The 11,010-nt window shown below is 34.9% G+C and overlaps 1 protein-coding gene across 1 annotated transcript; it reads left to right on the top strand.

Moving 5' to 3' along the window:
* The first annotated feature begins 5,712 nt into the window (after positions 1–5,712).
* Positions 5,713–10,668, top strand: LOC21390736 (protein phosphatase 2C 70). Its single transcript, XM_010095684.2, has 13 exons — positions 5,713–5,918; positions 6,684–6,873; positions 6,983–7,156; positions 7,265–7,440; positions 7,530–7,688; positions 8,009–8,152; positions 8,243–8,304; positions 8,685–8,820; positions 8,944–9,038; positions 9,536–9,651; positions 9,730–9,859; positions 10,309–10,363; positions 10,416–10,668. Exons 1-13 carry the CDS (start codon positions 5,787–5,789, stop codon positions 10,575–10,577), a joined length of 1,731 nt encoding a protein of 576 aa, XP_010093986.2. The 5' UTR covers positions 5,713–5,786; the 3' UTR covers positions 10,578–10,668.
* The last annotated feature ends 342 nt before the right edge of the window (positions 10,669–11,010 follow it).

Here is an 11,010-nt window from a genome sequence, read left to right as displayed (position 1 = left end):
AGAAAAAGATAAATTCACCAACAAATATGTTAAATATGTCTTGACCGTGTTAAATAAGTCATTATTATATTAGTTATTTATTCAATGTATTAATTTAAATGGATTATACGGGTTGACACGCTTAATACGATTAATAATTAAATCGTGCTTGGGTTTACATTTTTGACACGTTTAATAAACAAGTCGTGTTTGAGTTGATGTTTTCTGACACGATTAATAAACGAGTTGATACAAACACGACCCACTAACACGAATTGCAACCCTTTGATCAAAGTGATAGAAATCCTAATACCTAATAAGTTGTGGTACAAATACTAGCCATGTGTAGTTTGTAGCATACCACCTAATTTTCTCTTAGTCGCGTGTAAACATCGCATTTGTGATTTTTTAGGGTCCAGTTACAGCCATTTTAATTTTACCGAAATATCTTGGATTAAAGGGCGAAATCTTCTCCTAAGGACTATACGTTCCATCCATATGTTGTAGCCCTTTAACACCAAAAACACCAAAATTATTTTCCTAACAGCCCTTTCAACCTAAGCACATTTTCTGGTTATATACTGTGTTTTACGTATTTTTCTTTTCATATATAAAGTTCATGATCAGGTGAAATGGAAAATAGAATTCTTATGCATATAATGTGTAAGGAGCTCTATAAACTAAATTAACAAGTACGCTCTCTTGAATTTTCTTTTTTATTCCCTGCTTAATCTAATTTCTAAACTAATTCTAGATTACGGGGAAAAAAAAGTGAACATTTGTTCTTTTTCTTACAAATTTGTTAAACCTATATACTAATTAAGGAAGATGATGTAAGCCATTAGAGATTAATCTAACTAGCGTCAACGCGAAGTCTAATCTGATGTTGTTTCGCAGATAATATGATTGAGACTACGTTTGCAAACAATGTCGTTTCCTTTGGATATATGCATATATACACATATATACACACACACATATATATATATATATATGTATGTATGTATATATGTATTGTGGATCATCGACTTTATATATGGAATATCATGTAATTCTCCATCAATCACTCACACATATATCTAAAATCCGTAGCATGTACTAGGCGACAGCATCTTTTTTCATGTCTTTTAGATACAAACGACACTATTGCTGACTCTTAAAAGTAATTATGAATACACATTCTCATATAGTGGTCTACACATAGACAATGAACTAAGTTTGTTAATTCATTAATTTAAACGTGTGTATAATATTTGTGTATGTGGTTTTGGAAAGAGAGAGATTCGTCCATTGAATATATATATAATAATAAAATATTACTTGATCCTATCTGAAGAACAATATCTGGTTTTAGAATTGATCCACAGAAACATAAAAATTAAAGAAGGAAATCTAGTTTTTGGTAATTAATGGGCGGATTTACCGATGATGAATAAAATGATTTAATTTATTTCCTATAATATGAGATTTACTAGTTAATTTAGCTAAGGAAAGCCAGACAACCATTAATTTAAGATTATCAAACATATTGTGTGATAAATGGGACAGCAAAAGAGAGTCTTGGCAACAAATCTGAACTCTTATGGACAACCGTCAATTTAAAGCATGGGAAAACTACAAGGTATAAGATCATATAATAGATTCCCTTAGAATAGTGTCCATATATATGCGTATATATGGACAATAAATAAGAGAGAATTACAAGAATAGCTTTTGGTTTTTATCATCATACCATATATATCGTTAATAATATTCTAGTAAAATATGAAAGATATCCTATTATAATATTAATGGTATAAATGAAAAGTTCAAAATTGATGGTAAAAATAAAACAGTGTTATTTTTTTGTAGCATTTTTGAAAATCTCCCAATAAGTAAACTTTCAAGTTTAGAAAATGAATTATTGATAAGTAGTGGCGGAGATAGGATGAACTATTTTTTTAGTGGTGCATTATAAAAATAGCCAGTTACTAACTAGACTCTAATTGCATACATCAGCTATTAAGTGGGAACATAGTTATAATTTCTCTTACATAAAAAAACGGCGTTGTTTATGCAATTTTCCAAACACCAACTTGCGGGACTGCTCCGTCTTCTCCTCTGCCGCCTTCCGTTCACTCCTTAGCTGGGGGCGCCAGGAGTCGTCTTGCAGAAGACACTCCGATGTTCAAGTCAAGCAAATATCCAATGGATGTAAGAAAAAAGGAAGACAAAGAGGAGATTCAGATTAGAGAAAGCCTCAAACGAGTCTCAAAGGGTCTCCTCTTCTTTTCGGTTAGAGGATCCCTTTTCAATCTTCATCATTTTCTATTTATACGTTGATTGCAATGATTAGATGAGTATTCTTGATCCATCATGATCATGATACATCATCCGTCCTTTCCCTTTAGGGTTTCTCCTAGGATTTCCTTCTTTGGAAAGCCTTCTTAGAAGCTTTCCAATCCAGGAAAGGTCATTTTTAATTTCGTTATTTGCTTTACACGCATCGCATTCCGGTTGGTTGCATTAATTAGAGAAAAGTGAGACGCATGTCACTGCCTCTGGATTCTTTCCCTGACACGAGCCTTTCCCACTCTCCCTTCAGTCTTGGTCTATTTCGGTCGCAATGCGTCGGAGTCCTTCGCGATCCCAATCTCGGTCCCGTTTTCCCCTCGATCGAGGTTCATTTGCTCCCTCGAAGAGGTGGGCATCAATCCCTTCGCATGCCCCATCTTCGGCCTCTTCATTCTAATTGGGTTCGTGGCACATGTTATGATCTTAAATCGACTCCGGAAAATCCCTCAACAGGTGGTACTCTAAAATTTTATACAAAAATAAGGAGTAAAAGTTAAAATTCTAGAAGATAAGTTAGGGTATATGTGCTCAGTCACATGAACGTGACTCCGTCACTAATAACCACAACTAAATGAGATGTAGGTTTTATATGCGGGGATTTGCAGCCGTTTAGGTAATACACTTATTCGCTAACCTAATAATAATTACTGAGCTTATTACATATATTAGGTGACCTAATATTATTGTTGGCAATTACTATCATTAATAAAAGTTTAATACATATATTAACTAACCTAATATTATTATCGAGGTTGTGTTTTGCGGTGATTAGTGATCATTAATAAAATTACTTTTCATATTATAATATTTTTAGCGTAATAATATGATCAAGATCACAAATATTGTTCACTGGCGTAGGTAAAAGTTTATATCCAAACATTATCTTATGATTAATGGTGGCCATCACTAATGCTAGTTTAATAGTAAATTGAATCTCTCTTTGAGTTCATATCGGTATAGTGTTTGCTAGCTTTATAGTTTAAAAAATTTTGTTGAGGTTCTAACAAGAAGTTTTCCCGAGCCTAATCTTCTGTGTTAATTTCGATAGTTGTTTCTAGTATCAATATTGATTCATTGAGCAAAAAAAAAAAAAAAAAAAAAAAAAAAAAAAAAAAAAAAGAAAAGTGGCCAATCTTTAAACTTAAAACTTCATTAAGATAGAGTTGATAAGTGACACAAGTTCGAGCAAATGAAGTTTTATCAATTCTAGTTTTCCAAGGAAGTCGTTGAAATATATTATGGTTACTAATTACTGCGGAGTTTTTATTTTTTATTTTTTTTTTACATATATATTCTGTGGAAAATGGAATTTGATGTAATCCTTTTCCCTAATGAAGGCTACATTAATTAACTTCAACACTTATTTGTACAAGGGGTTTTACTAAAGCAAAGAAAGACGTTTCTTTTTTTTTGACTTTGTTACAAATTCATGAACAATGCACCAAATCCCCTTGGACCTTAAGAAAAACCGTTTTACTATGAGTAATCTAGTCAAAGGATTTTCATCAATTGTAACTCATAATATTCCTTCCAAATAAACAAAACAAAAAATGATATTATATGCCTTCTTACCATTTATGCTCTTTTCCTCCTACAATAAAATAAACTTGTCCCCATGAATTTCTATTCCATACCTAAATTGTACATTTTCTTTGGACTTTGTTCTTCCCTGCTCCTCCAATCCATGTCAAGTTGGGACAGAATCATTGAAGATCTATCTCGTCAACTGGTATGACAAAATTTCACCAACATTTTCTTATAGATCTGTATTTTTATTTACCCTTTTATTTATTTATTTGTTTATTTTTCTTTTTACGGGGAAACTAATAATAATCATGAATACTCAAAAGGTCTTCTCTTTTTCTACTTTGGTAGATTGGAAGTCACCCTCCAATGGCACCAACCAGCCATTTCTTCATATTTTGTTGTGTTGTGATGATATACGCTTGTGCAATGAGTAATGGCATTGTCATATATGTTTCTTAGCCTCCCTTTTATGCTAAGCAAGATGTTTTACAATGATTAGGTTATTTTAATTAACGGTCGATGTCTTGTGTATAAAATAAAATTATGTTTTCTTTAAAAGGTTAAGAACGCTGAAACGGTCGATATTCCACAATTAAAATAATTGATGTTTGATTGATTTCTTAAAATAATTGGCGTTTGATTGATTTCTTTAAAACTATTAGAATGAAACGGTCGAGATCTCATATTCAAAATGGAATGTTATTTCTTTTGAATTTTAGTTATAAAGAAATACATAAAAAGCATGATAACTTCATTAAACTTTATTTATTTAAAACCTTAAAAAACCGTTAGTTCAAGTGGGCCTCAATATGAGACCCATGTGAGTCGTATAATAACCAACGGTCAAGATATTACACTCGCGATACTCGCAAACGCTAATTAAGGGGACATTTGGTAAGGGGATTCGTACCCTGATTCGAATCATAGTTCATGATTCGTTACAGTGTTTTCTCTTACAAAAAATACACGTAAATCGAAAATGGTTATAATCTCATAATTTTAATCTATGAACCAAACGTCTCCTAATTATCCTTCCTCTTGATTTATAATCTATATTTTAATTAGAGTAAAATTCAAATGAAGTGTTTTCATCTGAAAACAAGAAAAGAACCTTGGTCAATCTCTCTCTCTCTCTCTCACTTGTCATCTTGGTCTAACTCAAACCCACTGACAATTGTCATTATAATTGGGCCGTTGGGAGGAGAAAGGCCAGCATCCACCATTCTAGCCCGCATCCAATATTTTGGGCCAAATATGCAAGACTGAAATATAGGGCCCAATTATCTAGGGTCACTTGCAGACAAAAGACCCAAGAGGAACTACAGGACGGTGTCTAGAATATCCCGCCCATAAATGCATGCATGTCAAATGTCTACAATGTATTTTCTGCAAAATCTTTTTATAATGGGAAGCTTTTTTTAAAACACTTTTTTTAAACTAGATAGATTAGATTATATTTTTTTAGGGACTTTTTTTTTATATTAAATTGGATTAGACAGAAAATAGAAAATTTAGGAAAAGAGAAACTATAGCGGGATCGGCCGGTATTGTATGCATCTTATTTTTAAATAATATATACGTATACAAAATATTAGACTCCATAGTTAATATTTTATGAATCCCTATACTTTTATATATATATATATATACACACGCAATATTCTTATAGAAATGTATAGCAATATAAAAACTGTACTTGCGTGTAACCTGTATAATATCATTATCATTATAGTATGAAAAGGAAATTAATAAAACAAAAAAAAAATGGAAACAGAGAACTTTCAAGAGGTAAAAATGGAAATTAAAGGAAAAAAGATATATAAGGAATTGTTAAAATTACATTAGTATTTTTTTTTTCTTTCAGTGCGACCATTTCAAAGCGAGCTTCTCGCAAACCCCAAGCCAATCTCTATTCTCCTTTGGGAGAGAGAGAGAGAGAGAGAGAGATGAGTATGGCGATGTTGGATAGCATTGTCGGTCTTGTCCTTCTCCTTATGCTGCTTCTGATCCTCATCCTCCTCCTAATCTCCTGCAAACCATGGCGCTTCTTCTCCTTCCATCGTTCTCGCACAATCAAGGTAACCAAATTTCCAGAAATCATCACGAAATCTTTCTCCTCTCTCTGTTTTTCCCCCCCAATCCGTCGGAGGATTGCGTTTCCGATCTCGTTCTCGACTTCGCTGCTCGATTCGCGTCCTTGGTGCAATGCGGCCGTTTGGATTGTGAGAAAGCGTGGGAAAATGTTTGGAGAATTTAGGATCACGTTTGTGCCGTCGAAATTGATTGCTGTGTTTTCAGTTTTGTTCAAAAAATTGAATCTTTACAGTTTGTAGGGATGCTTAGTTTTCCGATTTATTGCAAAAATCTTGATTTTTCCCTTTTCTGAGCAATGAGAGAGTGATCGTGAATTTGATGTCGAGAGTTTGATGTTTTTGTTTAGTTTTGTACAGAAATAGAAGTTTATATAGTTTGAACTTTGATGTTAGAAGTTAAAACTGACTGATTATGTTCCTATTGATGATAGATTTTAGACTGAATATGATATCTGAAAGTAACTTGGTAATTGAGGGATCATTGCCACCGGATATTGGACTGTTCCATTCATGTAATTACTGATTTTTTGTTTTGCCAAAAAAGAAAAAAGCATGGAAAAAGAAAAAAAAGCATTTAATGGGTTTTTATATGTTGATATAGATACATATATATATATACATATATATATATATATTTGTTATTTTGTGAAATGTTACAAGAAAGGAATGGAAGTTGGAAATTAAGACCACCATTTCTGAAGTAATGGGTTCATGTGACATTCACTCTTTGAACTTCTCGAATATGTTTAGGTTGGCCAGCTAGAGAGGCCCCTTGTCTCAGATGATGTGGAGTCGACGCCGAGTCAAGTTAATGAGTTGCCAAGAGATTACGACCTAGAGGGAGCGTGTTTCCAAAATGAAGGGCATTTCCGCTCACCCCGAGCGCAGGGACTTGTTCACAAGTCAAGGGCAGCTACTATAGCTCCCAATGTGGCCCAAGGTATCCGACCATGTCCTGCATATGGTGTTTAAATTTTTACTTGATGATTATGCGTAATGCTCTATTTATGCCTTAAGAAAATTGAAAGTTTATCTTTTGCTCGTCTCAGGTGATAGCTTGGTTCTAGATGTGATTGCTGATCATTCAGAAGATGTTTTGGTTGGTCAAACACTTAAGCGTCCATTATTGAGACATCAATTGGGGGAAGAAAAGAATTTTAATAGAGAGAGCTTAGAACATGAGAGGTCTCAAGCATATTTTGCCAAAGATATCTTTGATCAAAGTAATTTCCTGTCCCTTTTACTTGGGTGAGGAAGAGGATGATGTTAAAATAGTTTTTAGTTGGATATATGCTTGAAACACAGATAATATCTTTCTGTTAGATGTGCAGGAAGCTGCCTCACCCTGGAGGTTATTTCGGGGCCTTCTCGCGGGTTACGTTGTTTTGTACAATCAACAAATTCCTCTAGGCTTCCTTTAACACTTGGAAGGGTTTCTCCAAGTGATCTATTACTAAAGGATTCAGAAGTATCTGGGAAGCATGCATTAATAAACTGGGATTTAAATGTAAGTATCTTCATGGTGGTGCTACTTGGTCTTGCATTTATATTGAATCTGCTACAGCACAGTAACTATTTCTTTCTTTTTGGATTCAGAAGATGAGATGGGAACTGACGGACATGGGCAGCCTTAATGGAACACTTTTGAATTCTCAGCCAATTAATCATTCTGATTCTGGAAGTAGACATTGGGGTGCTCCGGTGGAGCTTGCAAGTGGAGACATAATAACTCTTGGAACAACTTCAAAAATATATGTAAGTCTGTATGCCTCTATATTTGAGTTCAAAGAAAGAACAAATCTTTTATTTAGTTGATATCATAGAACTTCTTTTTTCACAATGGTTCTGAATTCAGTTGATAATTAACTTCTAAAACTATAGAATCTACATAGACAAGAAAGAATAGACTATTAATGTGGCATATTATGTACTCTACTAGTACTATGATCATTGGTATTGTTTGTCCATACTTTTACTTTTATTTCTGAGTTTCTTAAACTGCAACTTCATATTCGGTTAGTATGGTCGATCCCATATCAGAAAAATCTTTTGATTGACCCCAGCCTCTGTATCAGGTCCATATTACCTCACAAAGTGAGTGTCAGATCCCCTTTGGAGTTGGCCTGGCAGCGGATCCCATGGCTTTTCGTCGTGGAGGAAAGAAGCTTCCCATGGAAGATGTATGCTATTATCAATGGCCTCTTCCTGGGGTTGATCAGGTTCTTAAAGCTACTTGGCTTTGTCTTTTCAATAAAAGGACTTTGCATCTTTCTGGAAGTGCTAATATTTGCCAAAAGCTTACCTTGCAGTTTGGACTATTTGGTATTTGTGACGGGCATGGTGGAGCAGAGGCTGCCAAGACTGCTAGCAAGTCAGTACTTCGTTGCCATTTCATTTTGAAACCTAGTAACCTGCTAGAAAAGTTATATAGGTAGTGAAAAAAGAGGATTCTAGTGAAGGAAGTATGAATTGTGAAATTTCTAAAGTCAGAAAGAAATACTTGATATCCTAGGGTCAATGGATAAGCCTTCATACATAATGCTGTTATAGAGGCTTCTTTTTCTATCCCTCAGTTTTTCTTTCTGATAAGTGATAAGTGCATTGACGTATTGAATGGGTCTGAGGCTAAATAACAGTATAACACTGAACACTTCATGGTCTATATTTGATTACCTACTTTCGTATTCCTCTTCTAGTTCTTGTCAACGGCTATAAGATATTTATTTGTCCTGTGATAATTCCACTCTGCAGAGTTCTGCCTGAGATGGTTGCTTCTATTTTGTCGGATTCACTTAGAAGGGAGAGGGTGTTATCACTGTGTGATGCTTCAGATGTTCTAAGGGATGCATTTTGTCAGGCAGAAGCAAGCATGAATCACCATTATGAGGTTGTTTCCCCCTCAGTCCCCATGTGACTATATCTTCTAAATTTCAGTTTTTTGTCTCATCGCTTGGACTAAATGAAGTTTTTGAAGCTATAGTCTGCGTATAATAAAGGTTTTTCTTCACAGGGATGTACTGCAACAGTGCTTCTGGTATGGGCTGATGGCGATAAGAATTTCTTTGCTCAATGTGCAAATGTTGGGGACTCCGCCTGTGTTATTAAGTGAGTCTCATGCCATCATCCTTGGATTCTCGAATAACATTACATTGTAAAAAAATATGTTTTGTTTGAATAAAATAACATTATGCCTGTATAGTTTGTGCTTCCTTTATTTTGCGCGATATTATGCTAGATCCTTTGCATTTCTTCTCTATATAGAAAGAATCCTATTTTGGTTTCAGGCAAGGCTAGAAAATATATTAAGTTGGGGGTAACAAGAATTTTCCAGTGTTCATGTTGATACCTGCTATGTTCCATTCTTATAATTCTATAATGTAATTTGATATGCACTTGGATGTGTATATACATGATGATTGTGTGTTGAACTGCATCAGTGCTTCTTGTGATGTTGGAAGTTAGTTTTTCACCTGGTTAATTGATTTTTATTCAGTGTTTTATCTCATGTGCTGTATAGATATGCATCCACATGAAGCGAGATACAAATTTGGATTTGTACATGCGACATTATAGGTATACTGACAATGATTTAACTGTGACAGTGTTGATGGAAAACATATTAAGATGTCTGAGGACCATAGAGTAAGTAGTTATACTGAAAGACTTCGGATGGAAAAAAGAGGAGAGCCATTAAAAGATGGGGAAACACGTCTATGTGGTAATTGCAAACTTCATTTTGTCAAGTAGCTATATCATTTCACTCGCGTCACTGCTCACGTTTTAGCCTCTTCCTCAGGTCTGAATCTTGCTCGAATGCTTGGGGACAAATTTCTTAAACAGCAGGATGCCCGGTTCAGTTCAGAGCCATATGTAAGTCAAGTTGTGCATATCGATCCAGCGAGTCGGGCATTTGCACTGTTAGCAAGGTATTTACTTTTGCTTAAATCTTTTTGTTTATAACACTTGGCATTCAGATCATAATTTCAATACTCTTTCATCCTCAAAATCCCTTTTATACGAATTGGATCTTTCCTTGAGTAGATATGGCAGTATTCCCTACAGGGTCGGAGCCCGCCCCAAAAAGGGGCAGGGATGGGGGACAATAATAGGGATGGAGGTGGGGATGGGTACAAAATCTTGTCCCCAAATTGTAGTTTTGCTGGGGGAGGGGGGAAGCACTCCCCCTCCCCCGCCTCCGCCTCAATATTCTTGTATATATATATTTATAATACAAACAAAAAATATATATATATATATATGTTTGGTCTACCTTTTGTATTTTTCTTTTAAACAAAGAAAAACAATCTGCCAATACAACTTTGCAAGTCCTAAAACTTATAATGACATGCCTGTAATATTGATTCTGGAAATTCAGTGATGGCTTGTGGGATGTCATTAGCGTCAAGAAGGCTGTTCAGCTAGTGCTTCAGGTAATAAATCTAATCGCATCTTGTTTTTCATTGATTAAAAAAAAAAAAAAAGCGCAAAAGAAAAGGAAACTGTTCCGATAAGGAGAATTCTGCAGAGAAGATTGCTAACTTTTTGTTGAGTGAAGCAAGAACACTGCGAACAAAGGATAACACATCTGTAATATTCCTAGACTTCGACATTTCGACCAGAACCTCCTGTAAAGTTGAATCTTAATATGAGTAAAAAGAAAAGTTGATGGAAGGATTCAGCAGCACATAAACCGGGCTTTCATTGATGTCCATCAACTGTTTGTGTTTTGTTGAAATTATGATGCATATAGAAGGGAAAAAAAAAAAAAGAAAGAGGAATGGTTTCCACAAATTCATGTAAGAAACGATTAAGATTTAGGATTAGGTACATACGGCTTTATGAATGTGTATGTCGGATTCGAGAGCGTCGCTTCCGGTGGAGTACCAGCCCAGGATGTAAAAGTGAGGGAAAACCTTCTTCTCTGAACGAAAAGAAAAACCCTGAAAAAAGAAAAGGAAAGGAAAGCGAAGAAATAGTAACAACAACAACAACAACAAGAAACAAAACACACAGCTCCTGCTTCTTCTCGAGGAAGGGGCGGTCGAGAGAATGGGTGGAGGGATCGTAGGGAGGTTAC

Source organism: Morus notabilis, unplaced genomic scaffold, assembly GCF_000414095.1.
Source record: "Morus notabilis unplaced genomic scaffold, ASM41409v2 Scaffold1027, whole genome shotgun sequence".
Classification (NCBI taxonomy): domain Eukaryota; kingdom Viridiplantae; phylum Streptophyta; class Magnoliopsida; order Rosales; family Moraceae; genus Morus; species Morus notabilis.
This window is presented reverse-complemented; position numbering and strand designations above follow the sequence as displayed.

Bases quoted from the DNA above. Each gene is read 5' to 3' on its own strand.
- LOC21390736 (XM_010095684.2), top strand. From the start codon at position 5,787: ATGAGTATGGCGATGTTGGATAGCATTGTCGGTCTTGTCCTTCTCCTT. The intron at 6,874-6,982 runs GTATCCGACCAT...TGCTCGTCTCAG, and splicing joins AGCTCCCAATGTGGCCCAAG to GTGATAGCTTGGTTCTAGAT. The intron at 7,157-7,264 runs GTAATTTCCTGT...TTAGATGTGCAG, and splicing joins CAAAGATATCTTTGATCAAA to GAAGCTGCCTCACCCTGGAG.